We start from the raw sequence: 23047 nt of genomic DNA, 5'->3' as shown, positions 1-23047 counted from the left end.
GCAAAAGGATAATCCCTTATTAAGCATTTTACTTTCTTCCTCAGTTATTACATAGGAGGAGGCATTAATGGTAATGTCCTTAAGTGCAGTACAACTACTCACAAAGTCCTTTGTCAGTACTTCTTCTTCTTCTGCCCCCTCCGTGCTGATCTCCGTACTTCTCCTTTTTTGTCCGCGGTGTTTCTTGCCTGCCCTGCGGTTCCGGCGCTTTCCTCGCTGCTTGACGTCTCCAAAGGGGAGGACTGTGATGACGTCTCTTGGTTGCTTGACGTTCCTGACGCTTTGCTCTGATGCAATCTTCGTTGGCCGTATCTGCGTCTCCCCCTGGGTCCTACTGCGTCCCGGTTTCCCTGGTTACCACGCCAACGGTACACTCTGCCTGAGCGATAGTCGTCCTCATCCCTTTGGAACTTTGTGCGCTTTGTTTCTTTTATTATTTTTTGTTCCTCTGCCACTTTTGTTGCGATCCTGTTCTCCATTTCGTTGAACTCCTCCACTGTCATGGTGGTAAGTAGCTCTTCTTTATGCTTTGCGATAGCTACTTTTTGCAGCTCCATTTCTTCCTGTAGGGACTCGACTGTCCAAACCATGATGTCATAGGAGCATTTATTCAGGATTGCCTCAAACTTGTCACAGTACTTTTTGTTATTACTCAGTAAGGTAGGGCATGTATTCATGCGGAGACCTCTAGGGATCCTCTTTACCCTGTAGTACTCTGCTAATGTGGTAGCGTGCAGTTCCCATTTCATCTGCTTGAATATTAACTTTTCATATTCCTTATTGGTAGTTTCTCCCGGAGTGGTTCTCAGGAAGTCTCTTGGGCCCTTCATAAGGGCTGTAATTCTGGCTGCATCTATTTCATTATAGGCAAACATGATGCTTCCATCCGTAGCCTGTGTGTCATCATTGCCTGTAGCCATCTTATGGTCAATACCTCAATGTGCACGTAACTCGGCAGTAGAAAGTACACAGTCCAAGAGTGAGCACAGCACAGAGGTCCGGGTGCACAGGAGACCAGGGGCACTGCCACAGCCCCCCAATAATCTGTCAATGGTATACACAAAGAGGAACTCCAGCACTCCAGAATTAGAAAAAGGCAATTTTATTAAGCAACGTTTCGGGGTCACAGCCCCTTCCTCATGCTATATCTTTATTAAACAACACATCACCATTTAAATACCCTCCTCTAGGCGCCAAAAATGCACCTACATTGGGGAATTGTCTCATGGCCTATAAAAGGGTCAAGAGCCTAAGAGACCAGCTTGTTAAAACAGACTTGGGGACCACGGGTAAAATACAGCAGACAATCACTGGGAAAAAGAGAGTAGGTACGTTCCCCTGTTACAATTGCATGAGTTGCCATTCGATCATTAAAGGAGAGAATTTCCACCACCCTCAAAGTGGTAGGAAATACAATATCAAAGGCTTCTATACCTGCGAGACAACTAATGTAATTTACCTTATAAAATGCCCATGTTCCTTGGTTTATATCGGCGAGACTACTCGCAAGGCCCGTGACCGTATGAGTCAGCACAGATCGAACATTAGGTGTAATAACAAAGATGCCCCAGTCTCAAGTCATTTCCTAGAGAAAGGACATAGTGTCAGCCAGATGAGGTGGCAGATAATAGACCATGTAGGCCCCAATAGAAATGGAATGGATAGGGAACGTCTCCTCCAACAAAGGGAAATGTGGTGGATACACCAACTAGCTACACTTCAACCTAGGGGTCTCAATAGAGATTATGACTTGTCTTGTTTTTTCTAAAAGCATTATGTTTTTTCTAAAGTTTATTCTAAAGCATCACTTCCTCCAAGGAGCATATTTCTTTTAGTAGCTTATCCAAGTAGTTTATCCAAGGGTATAATACTGCATAATAAGATTTGAACATAATATAAGTCTGCTTTTCCATATATTCCCCCTATGATTATCCAAATAGCAATATGATTTTGGAAAATGAGCTTTGAGTAAGTGAACCTATATTAATTGAGTAGAGTAAAACATACAAAAAATATAGATATCTGCATCTTCATATATATTTTTTAAACATTTGTTTTACAAAATAATTCTTTTATACATTTGTAGATAAGATTTTTCATACATTTAGGCATTTGTCATACATTTATGCATTTTTGATATTGTTGTATATTCCTGTATAGTTGTAAGCATAATGTAATGTGTTTATAAGTAGCAATATATATCACTTAGGAAATAGTATATACATTTGGTATAGTGACCACAAGTAACCACTAGAGGGAGACAATTCCCCAATGTAGGTGCATTTTTGGCACCTAGAGGAGGGTATTTAAATGGTGATGTGTTGTTTAATAAAGATATAGCATGAGGAAGGGGCTGTGACCCCGAAACGTTGCTTAATAAAATTGCCTTTTTCTAATTCTGGAGTGCTGGAGTTCCTCTTTGTGTATACCATTGACAGATTATTGGGGGGCTGTGGCAGTGCCCCTGGTCTCCTGTGCACCCGGACCTCTGTGCTGTGCTCACTCTTGGACTGATTCCTATGGAAGATAGTACTTCCTTTAAAGATCCTTTAGATAGGAAGTTTGAATCTTATCTAAGGAAAGCCTATTTATATTCAGGTCATCTTCTTAGGCCTGCAATTACTTTGGCTGATGTTGCAGCTACTTCTACATTTTGGTTGGAGAATTTAGCGCTACAAGAATTGGATTCTGACTTATATGCATTGTTCGTTTACTACAACATGCTAATCATTTTATTTGTGATGCTATTTTTGATATTATCAAAATTGATGTTAGATCCATGTCTTTAGCTATTTTAGCTAGAAGAGCTTTGTGGCTTAAATCTTGGCATGCTGATATGACATCTAAGTCTAGATTACTATCGCTTTCTTTCCAAGGTAATAATTTATTTGGTTCTCAGTTGGATTCTATTATTTCAACTGTTACTGGGGGGGAAGGGAGTTTTTTTGCCTCAGGATAAAAAACCTAAGGGTAAATCTAAGGCTTCTTTTTTTTTTTTTTTTAAACTTTTTATTGATCAAATAGTAGCTTTACAGAGTTTGTAACATAAAGAAGTCACGTATTGGTTTTTCTTTCTTTTTCCCTCCTGTCCAAATTTAGCTTTTTACACATGTCATTGTGTTAAATTAAACTTAACAAGTATCCAACTAGATCGAATGCAACCGTAGTAAATATTAATTACAACATAATTGGCATAATCCATCACAGTCTCCTATAGCACTGACTTTGGTAGCAAGCATAATATGCTCGTCAATCTCTAATATCATAAAGAAATAAATCTTATTCCTATCCCATAATTCTGGGTCACGGCAATGGTTACATACTTGAATCAGAATATAAATCAACTTAAAAAAAAAAAAAAAAAAAAAAAAAAGGGAAAAAGGAGGAAAAGCGGAGGGGAGAGGGGGATAGGGAAAAAAGATACGTCTAAAAGAGAGTAGTTCCCTTCTCTCACTAATTGGCTGGTTCTGATAGCCAAATCCTTGGGAATGTTCCTGTGTCTATCTGTTGTTTGAACCACTCAGATTTCCTAAACGCGGCTGTTAGTTGTAATTGGTAGTTTATGGGAAGCGCCAGAATCAGAGGTTTCCATTTGGCAAAAAATCGATTTAGTTGTTTAATACTAAGACCTTTCATATTGTATTGTTCCATTATTAATTGATACTGTGCTTTATTCAAGAATTCCGAGAACCTTAAACTTCCCTTGCTTTTCCAATTAGTAAATATTACATTTCTAGCTATCAATATTGCTGCATTTAGGAATCTATAATTAATTGTTGGTGAGTCAAAATTAAAGAGAAAAAGTATCTCCTTTTGTGTAATCTGTATCTGGTTATCCAAGAGTTTGTTACACCAAAAATTCACTTTATTCCAGAATTGCACTATTTTAGGGCATTTGCAAACACAGTGTATTAAGTCTGCCATAGCCTGACTACATTTGGGGCAGTCACCTCGCTCTGTGGAACCGGTCCACTTTGATATTCTAGCAGGTGACAAATATGCCATATTTACCAACTTAAGATGAGATTCTTGCCAACTAACTGAGAATGTGGCCTTGGATATTAACCTCAAACTAGTCGCCACCCACTCCCTTTCCACACGGGGGAATGATTTCTTCCATTTTGCTGTTATTCTATCAATATTTTGAACCCCTTGTGCGATAATCAAGGTTTTGTATAAATGGGTAGTTTTGCTACCCCCTTCCTGATATACCTTTATTATTCTCCCTAATTCTCCAGCCTCCAAATCTAATCCTGTTTCCAGTCTCAAATTCCCTATCCAGTGATTTATCTGTAGGTAAGCAAAAAAGGATGAGTTTGCTAAATTATATTTAGTTTTCAGCTCCTCAAAGGACCTTATTACCAGCTTATTGTCTAAACATAATTGACCGAGTGAGTTCAGGCCTTTTGAGGCCCATTCTGAGAATACAGATGGCTTCAGACCTGGTAAAAAACTGGGATTACCCATTATGGGAAGAAATTGTGATTTACGAAAGTTATTCTGTAGTGCTTTACAAATCTTCTGCCAAGCGATCACGACATCTTTCACAATATAAAATTGTAAAATGTTAGATGGAAGTTTTGTCGCTGGAATGTGAAGTATCGCTTTTAAGTCAAAAGGAGCTATTAGGAATGATTCCAAATCGTACCACGTGACCTGTTCTCTTTGGGTGATCCAATCATGCGCAAACTTACCCACCGCTACATAGTTAGAGTCTAATATTCGGACATGCCAGGCCCCCATGATCTTTAGGAAGAGTTAACGTTGAAAAAGCTATACGTGGTTTCTTCCCGCGCCAAATAAAATTGTTAAAGATCCTCTGGATACGAGAAATATCTTTATTGTATAGTAAGAGTGGGAAATTCTGTAAAAAGTAAAATAACTTAGGAAACATAATAGTTTTAATAAGCATGATTCTTGCAGAGATACTTAATAATAAATTGGACCAATTTTGTAGTTTATCTTGAATGTCTGTAATGCATTTAAGAAAATTCATTTCATACCATAACCTAGGGTTACTACTTAGAAACACGCCTAAGTAGCACAAGCATGTAGTTTCCTGAAAAGGATGCGACACTTCTTTTCTTGGTTTATATATCCATAAAAGTTCGGATTTTTCATTATTAATCCTATAGCCAGAAAAGTATCCAAACAAACTAAATATCTGAAGAACTTGAGGAATAGCCTGCGCAGTATTACTAAGAAACAAAAGAAGATTGTCTGCAAAAAGCGAGAGTACAATTTTTTGGGTACCTATTCTGATTCCTTTTACTTCCTGTCTCAGATATATTGCCAGGGGCTCTAAGGATAAATTAAATAATAGGGGGGATAGCGGGCAACCCTGCCGAGTCCCTCTACCTAATGGAAATCTGTTCGATGTTTCTCCATTGATAATAATTGCTGACGAAGGGTTGCTATAGAGCCTCTGTATGAACTGAAGAAAACAGCCCGAGAGGCCAAAACCTTCCAATGACCTGAAGAGGTGATCCCATCCGATTGAGTCGAATGCCTTTTCGGCATCGACCGTTAAGATTGCTAGGTCAGGTCTGACATGCGATTTCTGGAATGTTTTATTTGCAAAAAAGTCCAAGACTAATTGTGCTTTCCGAATGTTTTTGACAGGGTTGCGACCTATCATAAACCCCATTTGATCAGGATGTATTATATAGTCTAAACAACTTTTAAGTCTGTTCGAGATAATAGCTGTCAGCAATTTATAATCCTGATTAAGGAGAGAAATAGGTCTGTAGGATGCTGGTGCTTCAGGGTCTTTTCCTTTTTTCAAAATCAGAACTACATGTGAAGCAGAGAACAGAGAGGACTGTACTTTATTATTAATTAAGTATTCATTAAATAGAGACTGGAGAAGAGGGAGAATTTGCTCGCGTAAGAGTTTATAGAATTCAGCCGGGAGATCGTCCGGGCCAGGCGCTTTGCCTGTTTTTAAATTGATTATCGCATCCGATATCTCTTTAGTTGTGATAGGTTCATTTAGTATTTGTATATCCTGAGTTGTAACCTGTGGTAACTTAATCTGTTCCCAAAAATGATCTTTATTGGCTACATCTATTGGTGTACAGGAGTATACTTTTTGAAAATAATCTAGGAAAGCTTCTCTTATCTCTGAACTCTTGATCAATCTTTTACCTTGGTATTTAATAGCTGAGATATAATTTTTTTGTTGTCTAGCCTTAACCATTCTGGCTAATGTTTTAGCCGATATACCCTGACTTCCTGAAAAGAAAGCTTTTTGCTTCAGGTCATCTACTGACATTAATTGTTTAAAGAAAAGGTCCCGTTCCGATTTAGCGTTTTTATATTTATTCCAGTTTCCTATAGAGGGATTCTGAATATATTGAGAGTATTTATTCCTAAGTGTGTTGGCTAACTGTTCCTCTCGCTGCTTTCTTTTGGCCTTTTCCCTAATCAAGTATGCTTTTATTTCGCCTCTCATAACCGCCTTTGCCGTTTCCCAAAGAATTTCAGGTTTACTCAGGTAGCTCTTATTAAAATCAAAAAACTCTTTCCACCTCCGTTGCAGCCACGTAGAGAATTTAATATTATGAGCAAGATATTGGGGAAAAAACAAGCGCGCATTACTAGCCCGGAGCGGTACTCTGTACTGAATTTCTAGCGAGATTATTGCATGGTCAGATAATTTAATTTCTTTAATATCTGATTTAATATCTGACCGCAACATTTGACTAGAGATTAGGAAGAAGTCTATTCTCGAGAAGGATCTAAATGATTTAGATTCGCATGTATATTCCCTATGGTCTGGGTGTTGGATTCGCCAAATATCCTTGAGAGACAGCTTCTGGCAGAACTTAGCGAGTAACTTTGCTTCCCTCACCTTTTTGTCAGTGGATTTACTATTAAATCTATCTAGAGTGTGTGAAAATGTCATATTATAGTCACCAACAATAATTATATTCTCCCCAATAAAATTATATAGCTTTTTACTTAAAAAATCCCAGAATCCTCTTTCTGTTTTATTGGGGCCGTATAAATTGCAAAACACATAGGGGTTATTGTTAATTCGAATTTTAGCAATTTGATATCTTCCTTCTAGGTCATTTTCTACTGAAACTACCTGATACTCTAACTGTTTATTTAGCAAAATGGCCAAACCTCTTTTCTTTTGGCTATAAGGTGTGTATAAAACCTCGCCGACCCATTTGCTTCTAATCGTTTTTGTTCCTTTTGTCAAAATAAGGAACAGAAACCTAATCCTTCCCCCAAGGAATCTGTTTCCAATTGGAAGCCTTCCTCAAATTGGAATAAATCCAAGCCTTTTAAGAAACCAAAGTCAGCCCCTAAGTCCACATGAAGGTGCGGCCCTCATTCCAGCTCAGCTGGTACGGGGCAGATTAAGGTTTTTCAAGGATGTTTGGGCAAATTCTGTCCAAAATCAATAGATTCAGAGCATTGTCTCTCAGGGGTACCGAATAGGATTCAGAGTAAGACCTCCTGTGAGAAGGTTTTTTTTCTCTCACGCATCCCAGTGAATCCAGTAAAAGCCCAGGCTTTCCTGAAGTGTGTTTCAGATATGGAGGTTTCAGGGGTAATCATGCCGGTTCCTTTTCAGGAACAAGGTCTGGGGTTTTATTCAAATCTATTTGTTGTCCCAAAGAAAGAAAATTAATTCAGACCAGTTCTGGATCTGAAAATTTTGAATCGCTATGTAAGAGTACCAACTTTCAAGATGGTGACTATAAGGACTATTCTGCCTTTTGTTCAGCAAGGACATTATATGTCTACAATAGACTTGCAGGATGCTTACCTTCATATTCCGATTCATCCAGAACATTATCAGTTCCTGAGATTCTCTTTTCTAGATAAGCATTACCAATGTGTTGCTCTTCCATTTGGCATAGCAACAGCTCCAAGAATCTTTTCAAAGGTTCTTGGTGCCCTACTCTCTGTAATCAGAGAACAGGGTATTGTGGCGTTTCCTCATTTGGACAATATCTTGGTACTAGCTCAGTCTTTACGTTCTGCAGAATCTGACACGAATCAACTAGTGTTGTTTCTTCGAAAACATGGTTGGAGGATCAATTTACCAAAACATTTTTTGATTCCTCAGACAAAGGTCACCTTTCTTTCATGTAATTAACAAGAGTCCATGAGCTAGTGACGTATGGGATATACATTCCTACCAGGAGGGGCAAAGTTTCCCAAACCTTAAAATGCCTATAAATACACCCCTCACCACACCCACAAATCAGTTTTACAAACTTTGCCTCCAAGGGAGGTGGTGAAGTAAGTTTGTGCTAGATTCTACGTTGATATGCGCTCCGCAGCAAGTTGGAGCCCGGTTTTCCTCTCAGCGTGCAGTGAATGTCAGAGGGATGTGAGGAGAGTATTGCCTATTGAATGCAGTGATCTCCTTCTACGGGGTCTATTTCATAAGGTTCTCTGTTATCGGTCGTAGAGATTCATCTCTTACCTCCCTTTTCAGATCGACGATATACTCTTATATTTACCATTTCCTCTACTGATTCTCGTTTCAGTACTGGTTTGGCTTTCTACAAACATGTAGATGAGTGTCCTGGGGTAAGTAAGTCTTATTTTCTGTGACACTCTAAGCTATGGTTGGGCACTTTATTTATAAAGTTCTAAATATATGTATTCAAACATTTATTTGCCTTGACTCAGAATGTTCAACTTTCCTTATTTCCAGACAGTCAGTTTCATATTTGGGATTATGCTTTAAATTATCATATTTTTTCTTACCTCAAAAATTTGACTTTTTTCCCTGTGGGCTGTTAGGCTCGCGGGGGCTGAAAATGCTTCATTTTATTGCGTCATTTTTGGCGCAGACTTTTTTGGCGCAAAAATTCTTTTCCGTTTCCGGCGTCATACGTGTCGCCGGAAGTTGCGTCATTTTTTGACGTTATTTTGCGCCAAAAATTTCGGCGTTCCGGATGTGGCGTCATTTTTGGCGCCAAAAGCATTTAGGCGCCAAATAATGTGGGCGTCTTATTTGGCGCCAAAAAATATGGGCGTCGCTTTTGTCTCCACATTATTTCAGTCTCATTTTTCATTTGCTTCTGGTTGCTAGAAGCTTGATGTTTGGCATTTTTTTCCCATTCCTGAAACTGTCTTATAAGGAATTTGATCTATTTTGCTTTATATGTTGTTTTTTCTCTTACATATTGCAAGATGTCTCACGTTGCATCTGAGCCAGAAGATACTACAGGAAAACCTCTGCCTGCTGGATCTACCAAAGCTAAGTGTATCTGCTGTAAATTTTTGGTAGCTATTCCTCCAGCTGTTGTTTGTAATAATTGTCATGACAAACTTGTTAAAGCAGATAATATTTCCTTTAGTGATGTACCATTGCCTGTTGCAGTTCCCTCAACATCTAAGGTGCAGAATGTTCCTGATAACATAAGAGATTTTGTTTCTGAATCCATAAAGAAGGCTTTGTCTGTTTTTTCTCCTTCTAGTAAACGTAAAAAGTCTTTTAAATCTTCTCTCTCTACAGATGAATTTTTAAATGAACACCATCATTCTGATTTTTTGGACTCTTCTGGTTCAGAGGATTCTGTCTCAGAGATTGATGCTGATAAATCTTCATATTTATTTAAGATGGAATTTATTCGCTCTTTACTTAAAGAAGTACTAATTGCTTTAGAAATAGAGGATTCTAGTCCTCTTGATACTAATTCTATACGTTTGGATAAGGTTTTTAAAGCTCCTGCGGTTATTCCAGAAGTCTTTCCTGTTTCTAATGCTATTTCTGCAGTAATTGCTAAGGAATGGGATAAATTGGGTAATTCATTTACTCCTTCTAAACGTTTTAAGCAATTATATCCTGTTCCGACTGACAGGTTAGAATTTTGGGACAAAATCCCTAAAGTTGATGGGGCTATTTCTACCCTTGCTAAACGTACTACCATTCCTACGTCAGATGGTACATCGTTTAAGGATCCTTTAGATAGAAAAATTGAATCTTTTCTAAGAAAAGCTCATCTATGTTCAGGTAATCTTCTTAGACCTGCTATATCATTGGCTGATGTTGCTGCAGCTTCAACTTTTTGGTTGGAAACTCTAGTGCAACAAGTAACAAATCGTGATTCTCATGATATTATTATTCTTCTCCAGCATGCTAATAATTTTATCTGTGATGCCATTTTTGATATTATTAGAGTTGATGTTAGATTTATGTCTCTGGCTATCTTAGCCAGAAGAGCTTTATGGCTTAAGACTTGGAATGCTGATATGGCTTCTAAATCAACTCTACTTTCCATTTCTTTCCAGGGAAACAAATTATTTGGTTCTCAGTTGGATTCTATTATTTCAACTGTTACTGGTGGGAAAGGAACTTTTTTACCACAGGATAAAAAGTCTAAAGGTAAAAACAGGGCTAACAATCGTTTTCGTTCCTTTCGTTTCAACAAAGAACAAAAGCCTGATCCTTCGTCCTCAGGAGCAGTTTCAGTTTGGAAACCATCTCCAGTCTGGAATAAATCCAAGCCTGCTAGAAAGGCAAAGCCTGCTTCTAAGTTCACATGAAGGTACGGCCCTCATTCCAGTTCAGCTGGTAGGGGGCAGGTTACGTTTTTTCAAAGAAATTTGGATCAATTCTGTTCACAATCTTTGGATTCAGAACATTGTTTCAGAAGGGTACAGAATTGGTTTCAAGATGAGACCTCCTGCAAAGAGATTTTTTCTTTCCCATGTCCCAGTAAATCCAGTGAAAGCTCAAGCATTTCTGAATTGTGTTTCAGATCTAGAGTTGGCTGGAGTAATTATGCCAGTTCCAGTTCCGGAACAGGGGATGGGGTTTTATTCAAATCTCTTCATTGTACCAAAGAAGGAGAATTCCTTCAGACCAGTTCTGGATCTAAAATTATTGAATCGTTATGTAAGGATACCAACGTTCAAGATGGTAACTGTAAGGACTATATTGCCTTTTGTTCAGCAAGGGAATTATATGTCCACAATAGATTTACAGGATGCATATCTGCATATTCCGATTCATCCAGATCATTATCAGTTCCTGAGATTCTATTTTCTAGACAAGCATTACCAATTTGTGGCTCTACCGTTTGGCCTTGCTACAGCTCCAAGAATTTTCACAAAGATTCTCGGTGCCCTTCTGTCTGTAATCAGAGAACAGGGTATTGTGGTATTTCCTTATTTGGACGATATCTTGGTACTTGCTCCGTCTTTACATTTAGCAGAGTCTCATACGAATCGACTTGTGTTGTTTCTTCAAGATCATGGTTGGAGGATCAATTTACCAAAAAGTTCTTTGATTCCTCAAACAAGGGTAACCTTTCTGGGTTTCCAGATAGATTCAGTGTCCATGACTTTGTCTTTAACAGACAAGAGACGTCTAAAATTGATTACAGCCTGTCGAAACCTTCAGTCTCAATCATTCCCTTCGGTAGCCTTATGCATGGAAATTCTAGGTCTTATGACTGCTGCATCGGACGCGATCCCCTTTGCTCGTTTTCACATGCGACCTCTTCAGCTCTGTATGCTGAACCAATGGTGCAGGGATTACACAAAGATATATCAATTAATATCTTTAAAACCGATTGTTCGGCACTCTCTAACGTGGTGGACAGATCACCATCGTTTAATTCAGGGGGCTTCTTTTGTTCTTCCGACCTGGACTGTAATTTCAACAGATGCAAGTCTCACAGGTTGGGGAGCTGTGTGGGGATCTCTGACGGCACAAGGAGTTTGGGAATCTCAGGAGGTGAGATTACCGATCAATATCTTGGAACTCCGTGCAATTTTCAGAGCTCTTCAGTTTTGGCCTCTTCTGAAGAGAGAATCGTTCATTTGTTTTCAGACAGACAATGTCACAACTGTGGCATACATCAATCATCAAGGAGGGACTCACAGTCCTCTGGCTATGAAAGAAGTATCTCGAATTCTGGTTTGGGCGGAATCCAGCTCCTGTCTAATCTCTGCGGTTCATATCCCAGGTGTAGACAATTGGGAAGCGGACTATCTCAGTCGCCAAACGTTGCATCCGGGCGAATGGTCTCTTCACCCAGAGGTATTTCTTCAGATTGTTCAAATGTGGGGGCTCCCAGAAATAGATCTGATGGCCTCTCATCTAAACAAGAAACTTCCCAGGTATCTGTCCAGATCCCGGGATCCTCAGGCGGAGGCAGTGGATGCATTATCACTTCCTTGGAAGTATCATCCTGCCTATATCTTTCCGCCTCTAGTTCTTCTTCCAAGAGTAATCTCCAAGATTCTGAGGGAATGCTCGTTTGTTCTGCTAATAGCTCCGGCATGGCCTCACAGGTTTTGGTATGCGGATCTTGTCCGGATGGCATCTTGCCAACCATGGACTCTTCCGTTAAGACCAGACCTTCTGTCACAAGGTCCTTTTTTCCATCCGGATCTGAAATCCTTAAATTTAAAGGTATGGAGATTGAACGCTTGATTCTTGGTCATAGAGGTTTCTCTGACTCCGTGATTAATACTATGTTACAGGCTCGTAAATCTGTATCTCGAGAGATATATTATAGAGTCTGGAAGACTTATATTTCTTGGTGTCTTTCTCATCATTTTTCTTGGCATTCTTTTAGAATACCGAGAATTTTACAGTTTCTTCAGGATGGTTTAGATAAGGGTTTGTCCGCGAGTTCTTTGAAAGGACAAATCTCCGCTCTTTCTGTTCTTTTTCGCAGAAAGATTGCTATTCTTCCTGATATTCATTGTTTTGTACAAGCTTTGGTTCGTATAAAACCTGTCATTAAGTCAATTTCTCCTCCATGGAGTTTGAATTTGGTTCTGGGAGCTCTTCAAGCTCCTCCGTTTGAACCTATGCATTCATTGGACATTAAATTACTTTCTTGGAAAGTTTTGTTCCTTTTGGCCATCTCTTCTGCTAGAAGAGTTTCTGAATTATCTGCTCTTTCGTGTGAGTCTCCTTTTCTGATTTTTCATCAGGATAAGGCGGTGTTGCGAACTTCTTTTGAATTTTTACCTAAGGTTGTGAATTCCAACAACATTAGTAGAGAAATTGTGGTTCCCTCATTATGTCCTAATCCTAAGAATTCTAAGGAGAAATCATTGCATTCTTTGGATGTTGTTAGAGCTTTGAAATATTATGTTGAAGCTACGAAATCTTTCCGTAAGACTTCTAGTCTATTTGTTATCTTTTCCGGTTCTAGGAAAGGCCAGAAAGCTTCTGCCTTTTCTTTGGCATCTTGGTTGAAATCTTTAATTCATCTTGCCTATGTTGAGTCGGGTAAAGTTCCGCCTCAGAGAATTACAGCTCATTCTACTAGGTCAGTATCTACTTCCTGGGCGTTTAGGAATGAAGCTTCGGTTGACCAGATCTGCAAAGCAGCAACTTGGTCCTCTTTGCATACTTTTACTAAATTCTACCATTTTGATGTATTTTCTTCTTCTGAAGCAGTTTTTGGTAGAAAAGTTCTTCAGGCAGCGGTTTCAGTTTGAATCTTCTGCTTATGTTTTTCTTTAAACTTTATTTTGGGTGTGGATTATTTTCAGCAGGAATTGGCTGTCTTTATTTTATCCCTCCCTCTCTAGTGACTCTTGTGTGGAAAGATCCACATCTTGGGTAGTCATTATCCCATACGTCACTAGCTCATGGACTCTTGTTAATTACATGAAAGAAAACATAATTTATGTAAGAACTTACCTGATAAATTCATTTCTTTCATATTAACAAGATTCCATGAGGCCCACCCTTTTTTGTGGTGGTTATGATTTTTTTGTATAAAGCACAATTATTCCAATTCCTTATTTTATATGCTTCGCACTTTTTTTCTTATCACCCCACTTCTTGGCTATTCGTTAAACTGATTTGTGGGTGTGGTGAGGGGTGTATTTATAGGCATTTTAAGGTTTGGGAAACTTTGCCCCTCCTGGTAGGAATGTATATCCCATACGTCACTAGCTCATGGACTCTTGTTAATATGAAAGAAATGAATTTATCAGGTAAGTTCTTACATAAATTATGTTTTTTAGGTTTCCAGATAGATTCAGTGTCCATGACTCTGTCTCTAACAGACAAGAGACGTTTGAAATTGGTTGCAGCATGTCGGCACCTTCAGTCTCAGTCATTCCCTTCAGTGGCTATGTGCATGGAAGTTTTAGGCCTCATGACTGCAGCATCGGACGCGATTCCTTTTGCTTGTTTTCACATGAGACCTCTCCAGCTTTGCATGCTGAATCAATGGTGCCGGGATTATACAAAGACATCACAATTAATATCCTTAAATCCCAATGTTCGACACTCTCTGATGTGGTGGTTTAAATCACCAGCGTTTAGTTCATGGGGCCTCTTTTGTTTGGCCAACCTGGACTGTGATCACAACAAATGCAAGTCTTTCAGGTTGGGGAGCTGTCTGGGGATCTCTAATAGCACAAGGGGTTTGGAAATCTCAAGAGGCGAGATTACCAATCAATATTTTAGAACTCCGTGCAATTCTCAGAGCTCTTCAGTTTTGGCCTCTGTTGAAGAGAGAACTGTTCATTTGTTTTCAGACAGACAATATCACAACGGTGGCATATGTCAATCATCAGGGTGGGACTCACAGTATCTTGGATACTTGTTTGGGCGGAATCTAGCTCCTGTCTAATTTCTGCGGCTCATATCCCATTGTGTAGACAATTGGGAGGCGGATTATCTCACCCGTTAGATTTTACATCCAGGGGAGGGGTCTCTCCATCCGGATGTGTTTTCTCAGATTGTTCAGATGTGGGGTCTTCCAGAAATAGATCTGATGGCTTCTCATCCAAACAAGAAACTTCCCAGATACCTGTCCAGGTCCAGGGATGTTCAGGCGGAAGCAGTGGATGTGCTGACACTTCCTTGGTGTTATCATCCTGCTTACATTTTCCCGCCTCTAGTTCTTCTTCCAAGAGTGATATCCAAAATCGTCATGGAACAATTGTTTGTGTTGCTGGTGGCTCCAGCATGGCCACACAGGTTTTGGTATGTGGATCTTGTTCGAATGTCCAGTTGCCAACCTTGGCCACTTCCGTTAAGGCCGGACCTACTGTCTCAAGGTCCGTTTTTCCATCAGGATCTCAAATCATTAAATTTAAAGGTATGGAAATTGAACGCTTAGTAGTAAGTCATAAAGGTTTCTCTGACTCAGTAATTAATACTATGATACAAGCTCGTAAATCTGTCTCTAGTAAGATTTATTATCGAGTTTGGAAGACTTACATTTCATGGTGTTCTTCTCATAAATTCTCTTGGCATTCTTTTAGAATTCCTAGAATTTTACAGTTTCTCCAGGATGGTTTGGATAGGGTTTTGTCTGCAAGTTCCTTGAAGGGACAAATCTCTGCTCTTTCTTTTTTATTTCACAGAAAGATTGCTAATCTTCCTGATATTCACTGTTTTGTACAGGCTTAGTTCGTATTAAGCCTGTCATTAAATCAATTTCTCCTCCTTGGAGTCTTAATTTGGTTTTGAAGGCGTTACAGGCTCCTCCTTTTGAGCCTATGCATTCTTTGGATATTAAACTACTTTCTTGGAAAGTGTTGTTCTTTTTGGCTATCTCTTCTGTTAGAAGAGTTTCTGAGCTATCTGCTCTTTCTTGCGAATCTCCTTTTCTGATTTTTCATCAGGATAAGGCAGTTTTGCAGACTTCATTTTAATTTTTACCTAAGGTTGTGAATTCTAACAACATTAGTAGAGAAATTGTTGTCCCTTCCTTGTGTCATAATCCTAAGAATCCTTTGGAAAGATCCTTACATTCTTTGGATGTGGTGAGAGCTTTGAAATATTATGTTGAAGCTACTAAAGATTTCAGAAAGACTTCTAGTCTATTGGTTATATTTTCTGGTCCTAGGAAAGGTCAGAAGGCCTCTGCTATTTCCTTGGCCTCTTGGTTAAAGCTTTTGATTCTTCAAGCTTATTTGGAGTCGGGTCGAGCTCATTCTTCTAGATCAGTCTCCACTTTGTGGGCTTTTAAGAATGAAGCTTCAGTTGATCAGATTTGCAAAGCAGCGACTTGGTCCTCTTTGCATTCATTTACTAAATTCTACCGTTTTTATGTATTTGCTTCTTCTGAAGCAGTTTTTGGTAGGCATCTGTTTCAGTTTGATTCTTCTGCTGATGTTTTAAGTTTTTCTTTTCTTCATAAGAATAACTTATATTTTGGGTTGTGGATTATTTTTTCAGCATTTGGCTGTTTATTTTTTTTATAGAACAAGGAGGGGGTGGTGTGAGTGCTATCTTGTGAGGTGTGAGCTTAAATCCCTAAATGGTCTATTATAATCTCCAATAATAGACTTGAACAGTGAAATAAAAAAGGGGGTGTGTGGGATAAGCGCTCCAGAAGGAGCAAACCTAAAGTGAAACAGTGATTATAATATATTAAATACCAAAATTAATCAAGATGTTGAATATATATGTGAATAAAAATACCAAAAAGTGACAGAAAGTTGTCAATTTAATAAAAGATAACAAATATAAACAGGTTAATATATAACATATAATAAAATCGGATAAAAGAAACTCATATAAGTCTAAGATGCCGGCATCACGGGATTACAATAATGACTAATAGGAAATTCATAACATATAAAATTAGCGATCGCTATATTAAAAATAACAGTATACAGAAACTTGATATAGCAATAAATCTGCTGACCTGTAGCAAACCAAATCTTATGGTCACTTGAGGAGAGGTGACTCTGTTAGGAATAACAACAAACAACTTATTTATATGTCCGTTATAAGCTATGGAACATGTGATCCGTGGGTGGTGACGTCACGTCATGTGACTAGTATTACTGATCCAATGTTATCCAATGATATCCAATGATTGATGTGTAGCGTTATATTTGAAAAATATATATACCGGTATATAAAAAAAGGAAAAGAAACAAAAATGTCAATTATTTTCCGTAACAATAAAAAGAATATTTGCAAGTAGTGGATCGCTATCCTCCAATTTCCCCCGTGGGAGGGAAGTAATACAGCTGAAAGGAACAACAATATAGGTGAAATAAAGATGAGTGTCCGTCTTTTTCTTTCCAAACTCCAAATAGATAGAATTTCTTTATAAGGTGCTCTTTATTCAGCAGTCCTTTAGGTGGATAATGTGCTCTTTGTTCAGCAGTCCTTTAGGTGGATAATGTTGTGGTAACTTAAACCAAAGGTCTCTTGCAAGCACACAGGGATTATTCATATATCTAGCTCAGGTTATGTGTGTGAGCTAGAAATGAACCTGTTGTTTGTGCCGCCGTGGAAACAGGTGAGTTAGAATGAAGCTCTATGGCTATGAAATTGTGAACACCGCACACAGGAATTATTCATATATCTTGCTCAACTAGAAATGTAGAGCTCGAAATGAACCTGTAATGTGCCGAGTGAGAGAGTAAATGAGATTCTGTAAGCAAATTTGCTTACAGAATCTCATTTACTCTCTCACTCGGCACATTACAGGTTCATTTCTAGCTCACACACATAACCTGAGCTAGATATATGAATAATCCCTGTGTGCTTGCAAGAGACCTTTGGTTTTAGTTACCACAACATTATCCACCTAAAGGACTGCTGAACAAAGAGCACCTTATCCACCTAAAGGACTGCTGAATAAAGAGCACCTTATAAAGAAATTCTATCTATTTGGAGTTTGGAAAGAAAAAGACGGACACTCATCTTTATTTCACCTATATTGTTGTTCCTTTCAGCTGTATTACTTCCCTCCCACGGGGGAAATTGGAGGATAGCGATCCACTACTTGCAAGTATTCTTTTTATTGTTACGGAAAATAATTGACATTTTTGTTTCTTTTCCTTTTTTTATATACCGGTATATATATTTTTCAAATATAACGCTACACATCAATCATTGGATATCATTGGATAACATTGGATCAGTAATACTAGTCACATGACGTGACGTCACCACCCACGGATCACATGTTCCATAGCTTATAACGGACATATAAATAAGTTGTTTGTTGTTATTCCTAACAGAGTCACCTCTCCTCAAGTGACCATAAGATTTGGTTTGCTACAGGTCAGCAGATTTATTGCTATATCAAGTTTCTGTATACTGTTATTTTTAATATAGCGATCGCTAATTTTATATGTTATGAATTTCCTATTAGTCATTATTGTAATCCCGTGATGCCGGCATCTTAGACTTATATGAGTTTCTTTTATCCGATTTTATTATATGTTATATATTAACCTGTTTATATTTGTTATCTTTTATTAAATTGACAACTTTCTGTCACTTTTTGGTATTTTTATTCACATATATATTCAACATCTTGATTAATTTTGGTATTTAATATATTATAATCACTGTTTCACTTTAGGTTTGCTCCTTCTGGAGCGCTTATCCCACACCCCCCCTTTTTTATTTCACTGTTTATTTTTTTCCCTCATTTGGCTGTTTATTTTATCCCTCCCTCTCTAGTGACTCTTGCGTGGAGTTCCACATCTTGGGTAGTCATTATCCCATACGTCACTAGCTCATGGACTCTTGCTAATTACATGAAAGAAAACATAATTTATGTAAGAACTTACCTGATAAATTAATTTCTTTCATATTGGAGTCCATGAGGCCCACCCTTTTTATGGTAGTTATGATTTTTTTTATAAAGCACAATTATTTCCAAATTCCTTTGTTGATGCTTTTTACTCCTTTCTTTATCACCCCACTACTTGGCTATTCAATAAAACTGAATTGTGGGTGTGGTGAGGGGTGTATTTATAGGCATTTTGAGGTGTGGGAAACTTTGCCCCTCCTGGCAGGATTGTATATCCCATACGTCACTAGCTCATGGACTCTTGCCAATATGAAAGAAATGAATTTATCAGTTAAGTTCATACATAAATTATGTTTTTTCGTTCTCTCTGTATCTTGTGTTGAAAAGTAGGGGCGTATGCTTAGGAGGTGGAAAAATTTCTGGAGCACTATATGGCAACATTTGGCAAGAATATTAACCATTCGCAAAATCACTAGATGGCAGCACTATATCCTGTAATTTAGTGCTCCAGATGCCTACCTTGGTATTTTTTCAACACAGCATATCATTGGAACACAGCAAATTTGTTTTGAATTTGAATAAATTGGAAACTTTTTTAAAAAATGGTATGCTCTGTCTGAATCGCGAAATAATTTTGTTTTTGGTTTCATATTGCTTTGTTACACAATTCTATTGTGTCAACTTTTATTTTACATATGTATTTGATTAGTTGTGAATATAACATGGTAGCTAGCACCCTTCTGGTTTGTTTCTTGTTTCTGTTGGTTCAAGTGCCTTCAATCTACCAAGTTATGGAAATGTCTGTATGATTAATATTTATGTATGTATGTATTCCCATACTGCAGAACAACTACAGAGGTCCTTTTGTCTTGAATAATCCAAACCATTGTATAAACAATAGCAAAATTATTAGAGGCCTGGATGGAAGAATTTTTAAATGAATTACCCACTCTTGTTTTAGGTCACTGCAAAAAACAAACTTCAAAATACATGTAAACTCAAAAGATTTAATTAAACCCAGACCAAATATATATATATATAATTATGTTGTGTGTGTGGGGGGGAGGGAGGGGGAGTGCAAGGATGATAGTCATGTATAGTTTAGTAGTCAATTAAGGAATTTTTATATCAATATATGTAAATATAGTTACAAAATTTGAGAATCTCAGGTTCTGGTGTAAATTAATTAGATCACAAATACCCTGGGATTCACAGTGCTAACGAGATCTGTAAAATAAATATTTTTCTTATTCGTTTTTTTTTTCCCAGGCATCACCAAGAGTTCATATAGAAGACTATTTATTAACAAGGCTTGAAAATGTGCTGAACCATGATGACCCAACACCTGAAATTTTTGATGACATACAGAGGAAGGTAATATCTTTATATTTTATTATTGTATACTCTGGCAATTTTTAGTTTGTTTATGACAGCATATATTGGTATAAGATTACTAGTGACTACCTTGGTCACTATTCTCCTTTTACATCACCTGCTAGTTCTTCCAGGTATTGCTTGATCATCCTTTTGAGTGTTTATACATGCAGGATTTCTTGGATCCCATGTAAATTAAATTTTTTCATTATTGTTAAAGGGACACAAAACTCCAATTTTTTTGTTCACAATTCAGATAGAGCATGCAATTTTAAGCAACTTTCTAATGTACTCCTATTATCATTTTTTCTTTGTTCACTTGCTATCTTTATTTGGAAAAGCAGGAATGTAAGCTTAGGTGCCGGCCCATTTTTGGTTCAGTACCTGGGTAGCGCTTGCTGGTTGGTGGCTACATTTAGACATCAATCAGCAAGTGCTACCCAGGTGCTGAACCAAAAATGGGACGGTTCCTTTACTTACATTCCTGCTTTTTCAAATAAAGAGAGCAAGAGAAGAATTTTTTTTTATAATAGGAGTAGTTGCTTAAATTTGCATGTCTATCTGAATAATAAAGACAAAAATTGGGTTTTGAGTCAATTTGTGTTGTAGTTTCCTTGTTTTAAAGATTTTTCTTTATTTAATCCTTACAAGTTAGTTCATTGGTGTCATCAGGCTTCATATCTCTTGGAAATCTTTTCTATAGCAGGTTGATTCTCTCTTCTTTCCTAAGATACAGTGAGTCCACGGTTTCATCAATTACTGTTAGGAATATCACCCCTGGCCAACAGGAGGAGGCAAAGAGCACCACAGTGAAACTGTTAAGTATCACTTCCCTTCCCACAAACCCCAGTCATTCTCTTTGCCTACTGTGCAAGGAGGAGGTGAAGTTTTCGGTGTCTGATTATTTTCTTCAATCAAGATCTTATTATTTTTAAATCAGAGTAGGTTTACTCTGAACTTTCCTCTCAAGATTGGGTCTCGACATGCTCCACGTTAGTCTCTTCAGTAGGGCAGTGGTGGCTTTAAACAGTCAGGAATTTGTGAGGTGGGCTTTGCTGCGTTTTCCTGACATGTGGCTGCCCTGGTATAGAAAGCTTGAGTAGGTTTACTCTGTTCTTTCTTTTCAAAGGTCCCTTTGAGGAGTGGCATCCTCTCATACCGGGTGAGCTGTCCTCCTGCCGGACAGCTAGATGTACAAGTAAGTGTATTTTTGTCTTCTGGGGCTAGGAGGCTGGCACTAAAGGGGTTAAGGATCCCTGGTTAGTATCTCTAACGTCTGAATGCCTGTGCTTAGTTTGGGACACAAATCCTTAGCAGGATGGTTAATGGCAGTGAGCAGGCATAAATCTGGCATGTGTTATGGAGACTTAGACTTCTTCTAGGTAGGAAAAAGTTAACTCTCTTTTGGGGCTCAGATTTTGTTAGGGCAGGAGTTTTAATACTCTCTTGGCTATGATGCACTTTTTTACAATACAAGACCTGTTAAATTTTTTCTTTAGAGCGGAACAAATGTTTATTTGCCAATTATGCCTACAATATGCTTGTGGCCATTGAGGAGCCTAATAGGAGCGCACTCTTTTGCGTGGCGCCTTACTAGGAGATGGACCGGTGAAGCAGAAATGTAATGTTTTTATTATGTCAACCCATGGCAGTGAAAGTAAAGTACTGAGTGGCTAAGGAGACACTTGTATATTATCAACTTTGTTAATTTTTGCATCTATTTCTGGCGGCAGTATGAAGCACGATATATGCGTGCTATATCTCTATGTTGTATTCATCCCTGCCGAAGAGATTACACTCTCAGTGGTGGGCATGATAGTTAAGTAATAAAATGATAATTTTCCATTGTTCTCTCTAAGTATTGAGTTTGGTTTTCTAGACAAATATAAGACAAGGAAGCAAGTTTGTGTACATAAAAGTGATAACATAATGAGATCTGATATTACATGACGCTCAACCCATTGTAATAGGCTGTGGTTTAAAACACAAAACCAGCTACTTCATATACACTAATAAACCAAAAAATGCAATTTCTCATAAATGTTATACTCTGCAGCTGGTATAACAAGTCATTGAAAATATATTCATATAAAATACAATTCATATAAAAACAATTTTACAGTGTACTGTCCCTTTAATGTATAGGTGCTTCTTTCTCCAACATAGGTGTGTCCGGTCCACGGCGTCATCCTTACTTGTGGGATATTCTCTTCCCCAACAGGAAATGGCAAAGAGCCCAGCAAAGCTGGTCACATGATCCCTCCTAGGCTCCGCCTACCCCAGTCATTCTCTTTGCCGTTGTACAGGCAACATCTCCACGGAGATGGCTTAGAGTTTTTTAGTGTTTAACTGTAGTTTTTTATTATTCAATCAAGAGTTTGTTATTTTAAAATAGTGCTGGTATGTACTATTTACTCTGAAACAGAAAAGAGATGAAGATTTCTGTTTGTATGAGGAAAATGATTTTAGCAACCGTTACTAAAATCCATGGCTGTTCCACACAGGACTGTTGAGAGGAATTAACTTCAGTTGGGGGAACAGTGAGCAGTCTCTTGCTGCTTGAGGTATGACACATTCTAACAAGACGATGTAATGCTGGAAGCTGTCATTTTCCCTATGGGATCCGGTAAGCCATGTTTATTAAGATAGTAAATAAGGGCTTCACAAGGGCTTATTAAGACTGTAGACTTTTTCTGGGCTAAATCGATTCATATATTACACATATTTAGCCTTGAGGAATCATTTAATCTGGGTATTTTGGTAAAATTATATCGGCAGGCACTGTTTTAGACACCTTATTCTTTAGGGGCTTTCCCTAATCATAGGCAGAGCCTCATTTTCGCGCCGGTATTGCGCACTTGTTTTTGAGAGGCATGACATGCAGTCGCATGTGTGAGGAGCTCTGATACATAGAAAAGACTTTCTGAAGGCGTCATTTGGTATCGTATTCCCCTTTGGGCTTGGTTGGGTCTCAGCAAAGCAGATACCAGGGACTGTAAAGGGGTTAAAGTTAAAAATGGCTCCGGTTCCGTTATTTTAAGGGTTAAAGCTTCCAAATTTGGTGTGCAATACTTTTAAGGCTTTAAGACACTGTGGTGAAATGTTGGTGAATTTTGAACAATTCCTTCATATTTTTTCGCAATTGCAGTAATAAAGTGTGTTCAGTTTAAAATTTAAAGTGACAGTAACGGTTTTATTTTAAA

The 23047-nt window shown here is 38.1% G+C and overlaps 1 protein-coding gene across 2 annotated transcripts in view; it reads left to right on the top strand.

Annotated features, from left to right (window-relative positions):
• SNX13 (sorting nexin 13) overlaps positions 1-23047 on the top strand; it is an 882412-nt gene that overhangs the window by 482859 nt on the left and 376506 nt on the right. For both annotated transcript variants that reach the window (XM_053714126.1, XM_053714125.1), the window contains exon 14: positions 19740-19844. In XM_053714126.1, coding sequence (XP_053570101.1) covers positions 19740-19844 — 105 coding nt within the window. The remainder of the gene's footprint in view (positions 1-19739; positions 19845-23047) is intronic.

This window comes from Bombina bombina, chromosome 5, assembly GCF_027579735.1.
Source record: "Bombina bombina isolate aBomBom1 chromosome 5, aBomBom1.pri, whole genome shotgun sequence".
NCBI classification, from domain to species: Eukaryota; Metazoa; Chordata; class Amphibia; order Anura; family Bombinatoridae; genus Bombina; species Bombina bombina.
This window is presented reverse-complemented; position numbering and strand designations above follow the sequence as displayed.